The sequence below is a fragment of the Oxyura jamaicensis genome, chromosome 2 (genome assembly GCF_011077185.1).
Source record: "Oxyura jamaicensis isolate SHBP4307 breed ruddy duck chromosome 2, BPBGC_Ojam_1.0, whole genome shotgun sequence".
Classification (NCBI taxonomy): domain Eukaryota; kingdom Metazoa; phylum Chordata; class Aves; order Anseriformes; family Anatidae; genus Oxyura; species Oxyura jamaicensis.
Window position 1 is genome coordinate 135,637,140 of NC_048894.1, and position 17,914 is coordinate 135,655,053.

A 17,914-nucleotide genomic window follows, 5' to 3' on the forward strand; every position below is an offset into this window, starting at 1 on the left:
TGGGTGCCACAATATATGGACATAAAATTATTAAAGAGTGGCTACAGAGATGGTGAAGGGTCTAGAGGGCAAGATGCATGAGGAGCAGCTGAGGTCCCTTGGTTTGCTCAGCCCACACAGAGCAGGCTGAGGGGAGGCCTCATGGCAGCCTGCAGCTCCCTCACGAGGGGAGCGGAGGGGCAGGCGCTGAGCTCTGCTCTCTGGGGACAGCGACAGGACCCGAGGACACGGCATGGAGCTGGGACAGGGGAGGGTCAGGCTGGGGGTTAGGGAAAGGTTCTGCACCCAGAGGGTGGTCGGGCACTGGGACAGGCTCCCCAGGGAACTGGTCATGGCACCGAGACTGCTGGAGTTCAAGAAGCATGTGGATAACGCTCTCAGCCATGTGGTCTGAATTTTGGGTGGTCCTGTGTGGAGCCAGGAGTTGGACTTGATGGTTATTGTGGGTCCGTTCCAACTCAAGACATTCTATCATTCTATGACTCTGTGAGTTCTGGTATTGGTGTGATTCTGCGTGTCAACATTTCAAAGAGTTCCAAGTGGAACTCTTGGAGACACATGCAGTGCTATCATCTACTGTAGTCACAAAACTCTCTTCGCAGAAATACCATCTTGGACTTGCTACCGTGTAGTTTTTAATTTAAAATTGCTTTATGACTAATGGAACTATAAAATACCTTGTCATAGTTGTAGCACATAGGGGATCCAGTAATAAATTAGAGGTCCTCCGTGGTAGGAGCCATGATTATATAATAAAGCAACAACCTCTGTCTGGGAACACTTCCCTCTATGTTCGTATTTCTTACATATGCACCTAGAAATAGGGCTAATCAAATTTCATACTTAAGGGCTTAAACAGTTCACAGCTGGAATGCGAAAGAAATTTTCCCCATTCTGCAATATGGTAGTCCTGGAAAATATGGACTTTATTAATGTACAACACAAAACTCTTCATTTAAAATTACCTCACAGCTTACCCAGTTTGATTTAGGCAGTGGTTTGAGGCAGTAGGATGCATTTGGCCATCTCAGATTTACGTTTAGTGACTAGAGAACAATGTTTTAGTTTTATGTGAATGTTTTTTTTCCTTCTGTTTTGAACTAAAAAGTCAAATTTATGACAAAATCATTATATACATGAATGCTGAACTTTTCTGATGTACTGTTTTCATATAGATATGTTTTCTCATAATTGCTTTTCCAGATTGTATTGGTCAGTGGACATCTGGACAGCTGGGATGTTGGGCAGGGAGCTATGGATGATGGTGGTGGAGCATTTATATCATGGGAAGCATTATCACTCATTAAGGATCTGGGTAAATATTTAATTTAAAATATTTTTAATGCATTTCATTTCCAGAACATTTTGTGTGTTGTCTAAACTGGATTTTCTATTTTATCCATTCCTCTGAGAACAAATATTCATACTTAGTATAAATATTTTGCAAGTTTGTCTGTTAAACCCCTTCTCTCATCACGGGGTCATCCAAAAGCAACACATCAGTCAATGGTCTAGTACGTACTTTAAGCCTGCATGGTCACCATTATCAGAGAATGAAAGCACAGTGTAAGATATAGTAACTAGGTAACATAGAAAGAAGTCAACCTTTTAATTTTTCTTAATGAATTTCTTCCTATTAAAGATGATGAATCTACATGAAATCACATTAATATCAGCCTTCTCATATTTTTCTCTGCTTTTTGAGTAGCACTGTGTTTGAGCACATTCCTAAATATTTTCCTATGTTACAAGTTGCTTTTCCAGTGGCTGCTCAGTTAATTTAATTCACACACTCTTTCCTCACTCTTGATAGCTTCTCATCTACATCTCTCTCGAGAACATGCATCTGTGACTGGATCCAGACCATGATGCTGCCTCTTGACTTCTTTTTTTTTCACCTACATGTAGAGATAATCATCAAAACTGAGTCTAAACTTAACAGAAATTCATATTCAAGAGTCCATTCTCCTTGAATGTTCTCCCTAAATAAATTTATATCCTGCCTAGGCTTGTTCCACCAAATGCTGGTAGATACAGCTAGGCCGTCAAGCTGATGGGCTCTTAGGTTTGTATTTTAGGGCTGATTTCCCAATCATTTGTGCTTCTTTATGTTGCTGTGTTCTTGGGCTTTGTTTTTGGACCGTTACAGCTGATTTCCTTGGCAAGTTAATCCAGGACAGAGGAGGCTCATACTTAAGTCTCATCACCGCAAGGATAAAGTTCAGTCAAATTTAACTTAACCACAGTGTCCTGTCAAAACATTTTGTCTCATCAAGTAGTGTGATGTTGTAGTTCCTCACAGGCTGGAGGGTGAGTGTGGCACAGACACTGTAAAAGGGCTCCATGGTCAGCCGTGGCAATGCAGTTCATGCCCAGCATCTCCCAGACTGTGGTCTACAGTCGGGTACTGCTGCCAGAAATCATCTAGACATTGACCTAAATGGCACTGTATTTAAATTACTCATGAACGAAACATCCAATTCATGTGCCTGTGTTCTCCATACACCTAGCCTCTCAAAATTTGGTCTGGCGTCCTGCTGTTCTTGGTATGCTATGTGATTTCTGATCTCTGAAGTGCGGATTCCAGTCTTACTCCTTGATCTGTAGTTTTTTTTCTATTTTTACTTCCATATGGGCTTTTGTCACTACACCCCTCAAAACTAGATCAAAACAGACTTCTTAAATTGTTGCGTTGATATCCATGGATGCTTTCATCAGATGGAATCTATTTTTCCTCATCATTCCTTTTTTCCAGAACTGTAACCTGTGGTCAATAGGAATGCTCTAAGTATTCCTTTAAAAAATAAAATCAGCTGCTGTTCCTGCTCTTGGCTCTGGCAGAGTTTAAATAAGAAACTAGCCTTTCCTGCTTCTAATCAGAAGGATTTGTGCACTTGAACAATCTCAGTGTTTCTTGAAGAGCTCTTTGTAGACAAGCGCAGTTATGAGATTAGCCACTCTCATAGTGCAGTGATGAACATCAGACATCTTTGTGTATTGCTGTTTCTTTATTTCACATTATTTGAGCCCCTTATCTCTCATTTTTCCAGTCTCAGAATAACTGGCATATCAGTATGTGACTGAAAACAAAATGCGCGGGTTTTAATTTTTGTTCTTTAAAAAGTGAACTAAAAAGGATTCTTCTACAGAAGAAACCAGGCCTACTCTTTCTTTTAGTGTTTTTAAATCTTTTTTTTTTATGATTCTTGGAAAATTGCCTATGCTCCCTCCACCTCCAGGAAGAAAAATTGTGTCTGTATTTGCTGATTCTATTCTATTCAGAACAAACTGTTTTGTGTCTCTTAAGGGCAAATTCGTGGTGGCATTGTATAATTCTTATTCACTGACTTTCCTTTCAGGCATGAATGAAATGCATCAGTCTCTGCTTGTTCAAATATTTGGTTTCCTCTAGTGGTAGCTTGTGTGTTTGCTGTACAACCTGTGGTGAAATGCTGTTTCCTCAGCTGGGAAATATCCGAGCCTTTGCTGATGCCCTCTGTTCTGGCTAGCTGTTGTGTCAAGCTCTTCTTGTTATACCAGTGTTCTGCAGGAACATACAACTGGGAGAGAATATCTGGGTCATCCAATCTAACCTGTAGGTAGCCACATGGGATAGCGCCTTTCATCTTCCATAGCAGATTGGTTAGTGCAGATTTTTTATCTTATGATGCATATGAAATCTGACCAAAAAAAAAAAATGACAGCAAAGTGACTGATGTACAAATTGTGTGAGAAGTTAATTGATCAGCTTTATCTAAAACCAATTCCATAAACTGTATTTTCAGCGTGTGCTACTTTTAATCATTGTCTCTTGAACTGTGGAGGCTTGGCTTCATATCCTTCTGGACCCCAATAAAGTTATTGTCAGTCCATGCGTGGTGAGGGAATAAGCCAACTAAATGGACTTGTCTGATGCGCTTGTCGAATTTTTGGCTGTTTACTGGGACTCTTAAAGTCATGGCGCATTGTGTAGCCATGAAATCCGCGTCTGTGTGTTGCATAACTGATCTGAGAAATACAGATACATGATCTGAAAGCTGAAGTGAACATTCTGAAATAGAAATTTTACAATATAAAGCTTCTATTACGTGTAGTGAGGACTTCTGCTTCCATGTCTGCTGTAGCCCATTGGCTCCCTAAAAGCAAGGTACCGATACCACTACGCTACTTGAGCAAGTTTTTTCAGAGGTGATCTGATAGCACTTCATCATGATATCACTGTGACCCTCGGGCATGGCAAGTGGACACAAGTTATGCCTGGTAATTAGGATTTTGGTAATTCTATGCATTACTTGAAGAAGGATTGTAGTATGAATAGTATTCTGTTCTTTCAACATAACCCATCCCCAAACCATTTAGTAGCTGTTCGCATAGGACCAAATACATTAAATTCATTTTAAAATCATTAAAATTATTGCTTAAATAATTATATTTTAAGTGATGAAGTTTATTTTCTTGCTCTGGTTAAAAGTATTTAACAGCTTTTACTTTTATTTCTAAATAAATCAAGTACTGAGTGTGTTAAGCTTTATATTTTCTAAATCTTCAGTGTTGGCTTTTATTTTTCTTTAATTGAGCTGACAGCTTCTGTGCTATATTCATATCTTTTTTTTTCTTCTTAATGGTGTTTTTGTAGATTTCCAGACACTGTAACACTGAACTGGATGTTCACTGTGAGAACAAACAACAGTAGCACAGTCTCAAGTAGCTTCACACAGAGGCTTCAACACTTCAACTTTTTTGAGGGAAAAAATGGAACCTACTGCTTTTGGTAGTATTTTAGTTTTCCATTTCACTCTTTGATTTCATGTGGATGTTGCTTCTTTTTGAGACAAAAGGAGTCAGCCTTGGGTCAGATGAAGAAACATCTTCTGGGGGCAAGTTGTTCTGCATCTTCCGCTCCAAGATGATGAGAACGAGCCTCTTCTGGAGGTGCCTTTGTCTCTCCTCCTTTTCCAGAGAGAAAACACAGGCAGCAAATTCAAAGTAAATGCCTACTTTTAGATGAATTACCATTCAGCAAGGTGAATCTTGCTCTAAGTTGCTATTCCACAGCCACCCAATGCAGAAACTGAACCCCACATTTCTGTACTGTATTTGCAGCTTCACTCTAGAAAGAAAAACCAAACAAACAAAAAAAAAGCTTTGTACTGATAAATGTCTGCACTGGCCCGTGCAATGTGGGTACCAGCACAGCTTGTAGGTATCTCCTGACCTGAGTGAACAGAAGCATTTCACACAGTGCACCCATATCAATTGCTGCCTGCTGTAGGGCCACGCTGTGCTCTGCCCACTGCTTGCTTTGCTGGAAGCCAAACTCAGAAACATTCACCAACTGGTGGCCGTTCTGACTAATGGTATCCAAATGGGTCTTTTCCTCCAGTTAACGTTGAAGTTTAATGAAACACAAAGGAAAGGAAAATATGTACTTTTTTTTTCGTAGCACTCTTGAAGCTTATATATGCCACTGATTGGTAAGAACACTGGCAAGCTACTTCGTGGTTAATTTGCTTAAAAAACAAAGAACTGGAGGCATTTCCACAGAAGTTGTTTATGTGAAGAAAGATTGAAGTTTCAGCCAGTTGGTGCTCTTTATTCCTTTTTTTTTTATGGGAATAGAGACATCTTTAAAGGCACCAAGGCGCCTTAGCTGGTCTGAACTGGAAAACTCCCTTTCCATCAGTGGGGCTGTGGCTGTTACGATTATCTGAGGACTTCTGATGCTTGAAAAATTGCCCTTCAATACTGCAGACAAGGTTTGCGAGGCAGTAAGCTTGTGCAACTGTGCTGCAGTTTGCCTGCAGCTGTGTCTGTCAGCTGCCGCTTTCCCCAGCCCTCCTCAGTTTTTAACCTTTTGATCAATTCTAACTAAATTTGATAGAGGCATAGAAATATTTAGAATATGAAGTTCTGATATGTTCTTTGCAAATGAGTGATTGAGGAGAGATGGATGAGTGCCTTTCTATCCCAGCTGAGGAAAAGGCAGGAAGAAACTCCGCTTTTATCCTTTTTTGAATGATGACAAATGCCTGTTTAATCAGCACACATGTAGCTTTGGAGTAAGCAGCAGGTCTTTTTTCTTTTGCCTCTGCCTGCAAATTCTGTGGGATAGAAGCAAATACTGCTACTGTTGTGCAAGTATTTTGGGGGGAAATTTAGCGGGTATTTGGGGGAGAAGCAGCTGAGGGGTTCCTGTCTTTAAACAGATGTAATCCACAGTGTATTCCTCCAGCTGTGATGTGGTGAGAGGTTATTTGGAAGTTGTAGGAGAAACAGCACACAAGCAAGTAGGGGTTTTCTCGTTTTGCAGAACAACTCTGTTACTAATCACAGAATCGAAACCTCAATCCCATCCTGTTTTCAGGTTGGATTTTTAATTCTCCAATTTTACATTTCTTAGTTCACATGCAAAAAATGTTTCTTTGGAGATAGCCAATGCCATTTGCCTCAGCATTTTGATGGTAGAGTCTGGTGTCATTTGAAACACAAGTTTTCTTGTCCCTGTGTCACATGAGATCTACAAAAGAAGTTGCCTTTCCAAGTGAGGTGAAAGACTAGTTAAACAGCTATTCACAGAAAGTTCCCATAAAATTACCCCAAGAATTATCTTGATGCCATATTTTACCTTAGCTCTACAGGTGGCACTGACAGCCTGTTACCCTCAGTCCCACTGCAGATGGTGACTGCCTGTTTCTGTAAAGAATTTCTGTTCTCTCACCATTTCAAGCCTTCTGCTGCCATGGTGGCCTTGCTCAGAACTAATACTTGCTGATGGTATTTTTGAGCAGGAAGCAGGTGGCATGTATCCAGCGATTTCAGAGCTCTAGCCGTCGCTTTCTCTTTGTTCCTAATCTTTGCTCCTGTGTTCCTGCACCGCTTGGCCCAGGTAGGCAATTCCCACCTGAGGCCGCAGGTGCCCTCCCTGGGGAACACGTGGTGAAGCTCTCCGGCAAAGCCACCTTCTCCTCTATAAACACAGGACTTTTATCCTTAAAAGGAAGCTTGGGGAACTGAATAACGAGGGTAATGGTGAAAAGCATTTAGCAGGTGATTGTATGGTGGTTTCCAAACATAACATTTTATGCCCCTTAAATGCAGTAGAGAGCCCACTGGAGTTAGAGATGCAGTTGATTTTAATTGATGAATTTTACTGCTTTCTTCTAAAAAAACTTCAGATAATTTATCTGTTGTGTCTGTTTTTAATTGAAACAGATGGAGCCAAATTTCAATGCTTTTTTTTTTCTACTGAGAAGAGAAGCTGATTAGATCTGCTACTTGACACTACAGTCTAGCTTATTTTCAGTCTCACCTCTGCTAACAGGGGAGGGATCAAATAGTCTTTTGATCGCATCCCGTGTTTCTTTCAGCAACGTATGCAGAGACTCTCTCTCCTTATTTTAGAAATGTGCTTTCTGCCTTTACATGGCTGTGTTTGGGTCTCAGTACTCCTTCGCTTGTCAGCTTGTGTTGTTCTCTGAAACCCAGATGTGCACCTATGTCCACCCACTGCTGCCCAGTCGTGTGTTTACCTGGTGCATCCTCAGAAGAAATCAACTGACTGTGCTGTGAATTTGCCAAATCACAAATGTACCCTCTTTCACCTCAGCTACTTGAACAGAAACGTGTGAGTTATCACTAAGATCTTGCCCATGTTGAAGTAGCTGGCAGAGACTTCATGAAAGGCACCTGCATTCCAAAGACAGCTGTAATGATGGTTTGTGGCACAGAGTGAACATTTCCCTGCTTCTGGTGTTGTCTCATGTGCTCTGAGCTCATGTCCCGTCATGTCTGCATGGCACATGAGACCAGGAAGTCTCCTGCTAGGACTGGGCCTCCGAGTGCTTCTGGGAACCCTGGTTCTTCCATATAAAAAATATTTGCTATGGGGAACTGCCAGAGACAGCGAATACCAGGAGTCAAATAGATGAACCAGGCACATTTTCCTCTTCTGCAGGCTAGGGCAGGATGCACGATGCCATTGCTGCTATAGCAGCCTGATGAAGGAAGGGTTGTTGTTGACAAAGTCTAATCCCAGCCATCACACCTTTTACATAGCCTTCCTACATTCCTAGACTATGATCTGTATGCACTCAAGAAAGGGAGAAATTTATGATGATAGGTTCAGTGCATACTTCCCCCTCTTCCTCTCTTTACCAGTGTTAGAAGGAAATGGGAGTTTCCTGAGCTGACTTCCCTGTAGATGAAGACATGGATCTGGTACAAGCAAATTTCTATTTCCTAGCATAAAGGCGTAGAAAACTAAATGTTTTTAAAACAACACACGTAAGGATTTCAAGGTGCGACCTGAATTATATTTTATGTAACTCATAAGGCGTTGATTAGGCAGTTTTTTCCAAGTTAAAACTTATTTTAAACAGAACTTCTAACTCTCTTCTGAATTATACCCATGACTAATGTGACTCCAAAACCATAAGACAGATTTCTATTCAGTTCAATGTAGTCTGTACGAAGTTACACTTCTCGATTCTAAATTCACTGGCTAATATATGAGCACTAAAGATACATTTTATTAAAAAAAATATTGGAGTCATTCCTTTTCTGCTAGTTTAATTGAAGTCATATAACTGCAATTTTAACTTACTTTATACAAATTTTGTTGAACGTGTTTTGGAATTTCCTGTAGCTCTGGTGGTGTAGTTGTTTGCTGTCTAGGAGATACGTTGTGAAACATCACTAAATGGCTGCTTTTATAGTAGGCTTTTTTTTTTTTTTTTTTTTTGATTAAATATCCCTGATGGTAACTCCTTGTTCTTACATTCTTTCCACTTCCCCAAAGTTGTGCATTTTATTCTGATTTTCATGTTTTGCAAATCTTTTAAAGGTACTTGATGTGAAATATATGTGTATGCTGTTACACTACAACTACATTTAAACTTTAATTTCAACAAACAGCTGAATGCATATTTAGCAGATATTTAAATCTTCAATTTCCATACTGAGTTGACATAGCGGGGGGGGGGTGGCTGCAGACATATAAAGTTGTTAATTGAGCAGTAAGTTTAAGTTTACAGCCCTCCTTAACCATGTTGCCCTATGTCCTGTGTACTGCTGCTACCCTGCAAGCTGTCATTTAGCCAGGAAATTCAAGTTTTAAAATGTGCTTTATTTATCTGTGAAAATCTTAAAAACCAGGTGACAGAAGCTATTGTGATTTTTTTTGTCCAAATCTGTAACTCAGCTGGCATGGTGCAATACTGAAATCCTTTCTGGATGAAATCAGAGTCATCTTGTCCTTGCTGTCAGGTTTTCTTGTTTGTTCGTTTGTTTGTTTAAGGTGTATATTTTTCCATATGGTGAGACAAGTGTGGTTGGTGCATCTTCTGAATCATCAGCACAGTGTAGATGCTGTAACAGATTTGGGCTTTTGCCAGTACAAACAGAGGGACAGCAGAACCGATGGTAGAGCCACAACACAGAAAAGGTCAAAACACATTGTATGCTTGTAACACCAGAGAGAGAGAGGGAGAGGGGCCTGCATTGCCTTTTTAGCTCCACAAGAATTTTATGAGATCTCTGAATACCTTTCAGGAGGGAGTTTTTTCCTAAAAAGGGAGATGGTACATTTTCAGGGTGTCCTTTTTAATGGGATGCGGAAGAAATGGCAGCAGCGTAGGGATTGGAAGAGTGCTCTGCTTTCCTGTTCTGCTTGTAAAAAGGCAAATACTGGATTTTTTTTGTTATTGTTGTTAGACATGACTTATATTGACTTAATGACACTACACTAATTGGTTGTTTGTTTCAAAATCCCAAGAACCCCAAGTACAGGAGAGCACATTTCTCCTCTTCCAAACTGTACGAGCCATGCAGGTTGGTGGCTCTGAGGCAGGCACCTGGTGAACGCTTGCTGCAGCAGCTCTGCCACCTCACCCAACTGCAGCACAATGTATGGGGCTCCAGGCTATGGCACCCTCTTCTCCCCATCTCCCCTGTTAGAAGGCTTAATATGTGTTATTTTTAGTTACTAGACTTGCAAATCATTTGCAGCTTTCCCCTCTAGTCTTGCATATACAGCTCCTTCCTTAACATTTCCTCTTGGATATTGCATCACTTTCTTAAAATAAATCTACCTAAAACTTCTCATGTTTCTCACCTTTATTCTTATGTAAATCCACCCTTTCTATTCTGTCATAAGCCTACACTCTCCCAAAAACAGAAAAAAAAAATGCTTTGATTAATCCCAGATTTAATTAATGCTGCTTGCCTGCTCCTCTAGCTCTGTAAAACCCAGTCCTTCCCAGATATGAGTCCAGCCTTATATGCTGCTTGCCTTGCAGTTTCCACTCCCCCTCTTTTCAGAGGCCTGTCCATAAAGCTTCTCCTATTCTGTGATTGTGCCAGCTGTGTCCTCTTCCCACCCAAAGCACAACATCTGAGCCCTTCACGGGCATCAGACGTGGTGGAGCTACTGGCCCTTACCTCCAGGCACTGTCTGGCTTGGCTTGTCTCATTTCCTACTTTCCAGTGTCCTGCCCATTTTCTGTCTTTTTTGTCTTGTGATTCCACATCTCTTCTCCAGCTGACCCGTGTACCTGTCAGACAGCCTGGCTTTCTCCAAGGCCTGGGAGACGTCATTTTTCTTTACTGCAGAACTTTAAGACAGACTGATTTATTCACTTGGCAGCATCCTATCTGACCAACATCTTGTCTTCAGTACTACCAGCAAAATGTGCATAACAAAGAAAAATCAAGTAGATTACAGTACACTTTTTTTTTTTTTTATCAAGAATACAAAGGCAGATTCTCAAGCAAAAAGCTGTTGCCCTTCTTTAACTTCATGCTCACTAGAGAATTGCAAATATATCATAGTCATGGTTTACATAATACTAACATTTTTTGTAAGTGAGCTTTGTCTTGTCAAAGCTTATAACTTTGATAGCATTAAGATTTTCTCTGTTAAATCATTGTTTTTCACTCAATTTTGAAGAAAAAAACTTTTTTAATGAAACGCCTAACTAGAATTTTTTAATGTAATGTCTAATTAGACAAACACTTTTCAGCACAAAGAGCGATATTAGCCCTCTTAATCCGGGAAGGTTGTTTTTCTAATAACAGAATGAAAGCACAAATCGTTCTGTTTTAAAATGAAAACTTCTTCCTATTCAGAGAAAAAGTCTGGACATCCTGAATTAATTGCATTATCACTTACATTTCATAAAATGTAGCTTTACTTATAGTCTTTGAAATTAGCCGGAGAAACAGGATGTGAAGATAAAGAGAGTTTTCTCTACAACAGGTCTTACCCATTGCACAGAATACAGAAATTAGGTGATTGTCTCTAAAATACTTGGGAATATTCAATTATTCCTGTCTTCTTTTTCAAGTTATCAGACCTCTGTCAGATAAGAAATAGTGATGGGTAGCAAATGTTAGGAATTTGTGCATTCTCAGTTTATTGGGACCTTAGGCTACATACATAGCAGAGGCCAAAACTGCAGAGCAAGTGTGGACTCCTACTGTGGAAATTCTATGGAAAATAAGACTGCAGCACCAAAACTGTGTACAATCCATTAGAAAGAAAACCAGCTTAAAAAGTTACCATGGCTTGGTGAAAGTGACCTTATTTGATAGTTCATTTGAGGACTAGAATGGAATAAGGAAAATTAAAACTAAAAGTATCAGTGGTGTATAAAATAGGCAGTGTAATGAGAATGCAATGAGAGCTAAAATATGTAACTTGCCATGAAGCCCAGCAGTTTAATTAAACCAGAAAATAAAGCATTTGCTGAGATTCTGGAAATTTCAGAAAATTGCCTGTTTCCCAATCTGTTAATGGTTGAAACACTTTAGCAGATCAAATCTAAAAGAAAATGGAAAATCCTCTGAATATTTGGCCGTATTAAAAAAAATTAACAGAGCATTACTAGATTGGAGAGAATTTTAATGATGCATAAAGGGACTGCTAGTGTGTTGTAAGCAAAACAGAGCAATTAAGGATGTGTATTGATACAGCTAATTTGACCCTAAAATATGCACCAGAAATTGCTTTTTTTTTTTTTTTTTTTTCTGAAGGCTGCCAGTAAAGTCACAAGAGGCTTGGGAAATTTCCATGTTAAATGTGCAACAAAGAAGACATAGCAGGAGAGAGAACGGAGAAAGCAGGAAGCATAGCATGGGAGAAACTCAGACTGCCTGTGTTCATTGTGTCGTGTATCTTAGTCCTTTTTGTATATATATCCTTTTGTATATATACCCTTTTAAAGAAATTTTGGGCAACAGCTAATAATGCAGAAAAATATGTTCATGATGTTAGATACACCAGTGGGATAGTTTTGGGGTTGATATATCTGTATATACCTCTCCACAGAACCTCCTGAAGCGAATATATCAGCATCTTAGGCAGTATCTGACCAAGCGATCGGGTAGTGCAATTTGTTCTACTTTGTGGCTCAATTCAAGACTTTGTTGGGCTATTTATGTGTGGTTTGGGGAGGGTGAAACTGGCAAAGCCCTAAAATACCTAATGGTTTTCATAGTTCCAGAGGGCATGGGGGGGTTACAGTCATTTTCCTTTTTACTGTATACAGATGAGCTTCAGTCCCATCTTTATACTGCTGAGGAGCTTCTCCTTTCTTCAGGTAATGCAACTTATTACAAATTGCCTTAAAAGTCATTAGGGGTAGGGAATAAATGCGGCTCATATATCGAAGAAATGCGAATAGGCTACAGAAATTCAAAACAAAAAGATAGTGTAGGCGTGCATATACAGGCATAGCCTGCTTTCCTATGTACAGGCATATCCTAATTGCAGCATGTGTATTTTATCACTGAATACTGTGTAAATGCAAGTTAAAAATGTTTTACCTGTTAGTCTAGTAACATAGAATCATAGTATATAGGACCCACAAGGATCATTGAGTCCAACTCTTGGGTCTGCACAGAAGCACACAAAAATCAGGCATGTCTCTGAGATCGTTGTCCAAATGCTTCTTGAACTCTGTCAGCTCAGTGCTGTGACCACAGTGAAGGGTGAAGAACCTTTCCCTAACCCCCAGCCTGAGCCTCCCCTGTCCCAGCTCCATGCCGTTCCCTCGGGTCGGATCTCGCTGTCCCCAGAGAGCAGAGCTCAGCGCCTGCCCCTCCGCTCCCCTCGTGAGGGAGCTGCAGGCCGCCATGAGGCCTCCCCTCAGCCTGCTCTGCGCTGGGCTGAGCAAACCAAGGGACCTCAGCCGCTCCTCATACATCTTCCCCTTTAGACCCTTCACCATCTCTGTAGCCCTCTGTGGCCACTCCCTAATAGATTTATGTCCTTATATTGTGACTCCCCAAACTGCACACAGTGCCCGAGGTGAGGCTGCACCAGCACAGAGCAGAGCAGGACAACCCCTTCCCTCGCCCAGCTGGCGGTGCTGGGCCTGAGGCACTCCAGGACAATGCACGTCCATTTGCAGTGTGCTAGTATGCTTCTTGTAAGCTGAACAGCTATTTGATTTGTTTGCGGGTGATGCCAGTGTCTTGGTTTGCAGAGTAAAAAAATCCTTTGTTTCACTATGTTTTCAAAAGATGATCAGTATTACAACATGAGGACTTCTCTTGAAGAATTCTGATTAGCAATCATTCGCTGTCTTCTTAGAAAACACCGTGTCTTTGTACTTAATCTTCCCCATCAGTAAGAATTTATGTTTATAAAGTGGAAAAATATTTACTAAAGGAAATTCAGTATTTACAATACTGATCTTTATTTTGATTTAAAAAGACACAATTCAAGTTCTTCCTCGTGGTTTATGTGCTATCTTAAGGGTGGAGCACATTTATTTATTTTTTACATAATATGTGACAGATTATCATAATTTGTATATGCTTATACCAGACGATACATTTCAATTTTGCTGTGTGGGAATCTCTCAAGCAGGAGCAAGATGTGCAGGATATAAAATACAAGTTTTGCATAGTGTTCTGGTAAGTGCCTTATCACAGGGAGATCATCCACCGTTGTACGAACATATGTGGATTAAGTAAACACTATCGTGCCTTGAAAATACCCATTTTAGATTTAAAATTAATGTAAAATGTGTGTATATATACATGTACACACATGTATATATGTACATACATGTGTACACACATATATAAACACACTTCCATGTGTTACTTGCTGGTAATTACCTCATGTAAAGTATGAAAGAAAGGCTTTTGGCAAAGTACTTTATTGTAGTTGACAGTTGACGTCAGACTTCTTAGTTAATACCTCTTTTCTAGTACAATTACAAATCTGTTTTTTCTCAAGCATTTGGTTTTTTGGCTAACCTAAGCTTGCTGCTGACATCTGCAAGTCTGAGCACTTTAGCATAATTTAAAAGAAACAGAATATCGAATCATTAGGAGCTGCATCAAAGTATTTCGGAAGTGGTCAAGCAATCGTGAAGTACAGCACCTGGAGACAGTGAAAACGCAAGCAGCTACTACAGCACTGAGGGTGTATAATGCAGAAGTAGCCTGGTATAAATGTTTGCATTTCATCCTGTAACTTGGGAGCCCAGGTGCATCATAGTGTATCTTTCACCTGGGATAAACCACAGGAGTGAAGAGGGTGATCAGTAAAATGCACCTTTGTGCTGTAGTATGACTACGTTTCTCAGTTAAGGGTAATGTAGAGGAAAATAAAAATTGCCTCATTTTGTTTTAAATATTGGAAATATGTAGATCTGTAAATTATTCTGTAGATGGAGGAAGATCTATAGTTGTGTTGGTTTTGGTCTTAGTTATTTGAGTTTAGAAAGAATAATCTGAGTACCAACTATCACCTTTTGAATTTTACCGTCCTGTAAAATCCCTGCTATCCTTTTTATTGGGATGCTGCAATAGCATGGAAGCTGTAGGGGTTGGGTGGTTTTGAGTAGGTGTTGAGCTCTGCAACTTCCACTCGAATTACTTAATTTCAGATCTGAGTGACCCAGGAAGGGCACAGTAGGATCCTTGCACTGATGCACCAGTGAATACAGTTATAACCTATTGCACTTTTGCAAAACAATCTAAGTATTTAAATATTCTGGGTAAATTGGAAAAAAGAAAACAACAACAACAACAACAACAAAAACATATATTCTCTCCTTTGCTTTAGAATATGTAATATTTCAAAAGGGGGAGGCACTGTTTTATTTTGAAACAGTTTTCCTTAATTTTAAATTTTGCTACACATCCCTCCACATGAGAAACTCATCACTGAGCGTAGTTTTCTAGCCCACCTGTTATTTTATCATGTCTTTTCAGTACACATTTGGGCTGTGATATGCAAGATTTTGTGACGGTGTTTTGTTCCTTAGGAACCAGTAGATTTTAAGAAACAAACCAAAATTGGTAATTTTAATTAAAAAAAAAAAAAAAGTTGTAGCTTAAGTATAATAGTTCATATTTTTAATAAAGGCATGCATTCAGAATATTCTTGGCAATTTTACTTGTGAGTATTGGATTTATTTGATGTACTTTGGTCAGAATAGCTGTGATTTCAATAACAGGTAGATAAATTCTTATCACTTTGAGATAATGAGGAAATTAGATTTTCTTCTGTATACTTTGTTTTGTTTTTAAAATAAATGCCTCTAGCCTTTGTGAGTTTTTTTTTTTCTTCTTCTTCTTTTAAAGATTTCCTATTTAATTTCAGTAGAACACACAAGTGAATCTGTTCACAGAAACTGCAAAGCTCAGCAGGCCTTTTTCTCCCCTCCATTTTAATAGAAAGATGCATTGACCGGTTACAAAGGGGCTGCATGGACCTCAAACTTCTTCCATGTAAGTGAGCTGAGACCTTCTCAAACTCTGGCAGAGAATGAGAGAGCAGCCAGGGGCTGAACATCAACAGACATCTCTCACCCCTGGTCCGAGTCCCCTGTTGGACAGCAGTGGCAGTCAGAAGCACCTTTACTTTCAGACTAGCAGCATTTCATCTCCCATGGCTGGGAGGAGGCAGGAGATGCTGCTCCCCTGCCTCAAATATCTCCTACCCAAGCCACTTGCACAGCCTTGGTGTGGTGGGCTGGAGGCTGAGCTTGAGTGCTTTGTGTTCTGTGCTAGGACAAACAGCTGGCACCTTCATTCACTGTCAAAACTGCAAATAAAGAGCCACCTCTTGCAGCAAGCCACTGACACATTTGTGGTTATTTTGTGTCTAAAATCTTCCTAACATCAACATGATTGCTATTTTAGTATCTTAATTTTCTCTCATTGGCCATCTGGCTGATTTGAAATGCGAAGGAGGCTAATCCTGTGCTGTAATGATTTAGGAGAAGAGCAGGAAATCCACTGGGATGGAGGAGGGGGGAAGGGGGGAGAGCTGTTTTTAAAGTAATGAGAGCTGATGACCTGTCTGTTTACAGACAGCAGGTCAACATTTAGAAAATACACTTTTTAATCCCTTGATTCTATTCTTGGTGCTTCTTTCATTATGGAATAATGGACAAGCCAAGGTGGTGTTTTTTTCAGATTTTGAATATAACTTTTACACTCTGTCTTCAGTTATTAGGATTGCTAACGTGATTTCTAGAAGGAAACCTTTGGTTGGTTTTCTTTGGGTTGAGGAAAAAAAATAATGAAGGTCAGGTCTATTTGTAGACTTCATCCATTTCAGCTAGGAAATTAATTCAGTTTTGACAGTGATACTGATATTATTTCTCCTCAGCACAGAAGTGTGTGGGGTCATTTATGCTTTAGTGTTTGTTATATTCTCCTATCTGGCTTATTTTCTTTCTAATAGTTTTGAGGAGGTTATTTTTGCTGAAACATAATTAGCTTTGCACTGTACAGAAAGCACTGTTTATTCTTGGTCTGCTTGCTCTTCAGTGCTCTCAGATTTGATGTCTCAGATGTATTTGTTTATGAGTACAATCAATCAAATAAATAAAGGGCAACAACATCTATCTGTTTGGATGTGCCATAGCAGAAACAGTTTCAAAATATATCTGAGAACTTATCTTTCTTACTGAGCTATTGTAACAAAATACAGAGTGGCTTTGTGTTTGCCATGTTTTAAAAATCTTTGCGTGCACTCAGCAGGCAGTTGTATTTCAGATTCCAGAGTACAGATTGTCTCTTTTCATTGGTCTGATAAAAAGCAAAATAATACTGTAGTGCCTCTCAGTTCCTGGAAAGGGGAAACATTTCTCATGAAAATCGAGTAGCTCATTTCCAATTAATTGTAATAAATTAAGCATGACAAGAAAAATATTAATTCTCATGAAAATTGCATTTGGATCTGCTGAAAGCATACACGCATCAGTTACTGCAGACCACGAGAATGGCAGCATATATATCAAGAATCTATCAAGGTAGTTATTTTATGTTATGTTTTGCAGACACCTACGTTGTGTCCCCCAGGTTTGCTCTTCCTCTGCTACTGCATCAGAGGCCTGGTAGCAGCACCACAACAAACTACCCCTTTCTCTCATGGTCTCTCTTCTTTCACCCCAGTCCTTCCCAAAAACAAGCCCAAAGTACTGTGGACAACAAAACCCACACTAGAAGTAGATAGTATTTGTTGAAGTTAGACGTGACTGAATGGAAACAGGCTTTTCTGCAGCTGGGAGATGGAGACAAATGCAGACAAATGTTCAAGTAAACATTTAGTACTAAAAACGACATTTAAAATTATATTTTAGGACTTCGTCCAAAAAGAACTCTGCGCATGGTGCTATGGACAGGAGAAGAACAAGGAGGAGTAGGTGCTGAACAATACTACCAGTTGCACAAGGTAGGTAATGTCTTCAGATGATTTCCTTGACAGCCCTTTTCTCTATAGTTCTGTGATCTACTCATTATTTTTGTCAGAATGTTCAGCTTAATATCTGACTGGAAATAGTGATTCCAGTTCTGCCTGAGAGTATGCTTTCTGTCTTCTATCATAAATGTAAACTTCATTTTATACTTAACATAATGTGACGTGTACAGACATACACATGTTCCA

At 39.7% G+C, this 17,914-nt stretch overlaps 1 protein-coding gene across 2 annotated transcripts in view; it reads left to right on the top strand.

Moving 5' to 3' along the window:
• Positions 1-17,914, top strand: part of CPQ (carboxypeptidase Q) — a 168,757-nt gene that overhangs the window by 104,381 nt on the left and 46,462 nt on the right. For both annotated transcript variants that reach the window (XM_035318298.1, XM_035318299.1), the window contains 2 exons: positions 1,204-1,315; positions 17,610-17,701. In XM_035318298.1, the coding sequence (XP_035174189.1) occupies positions 1,204-1,315; positions 17,610-17,701 (204 nt within the window). The remainder of the gene's footprint in view (positions 1-1,203; positions 1,316-17,609; positions 17,702-17,914) is intronic.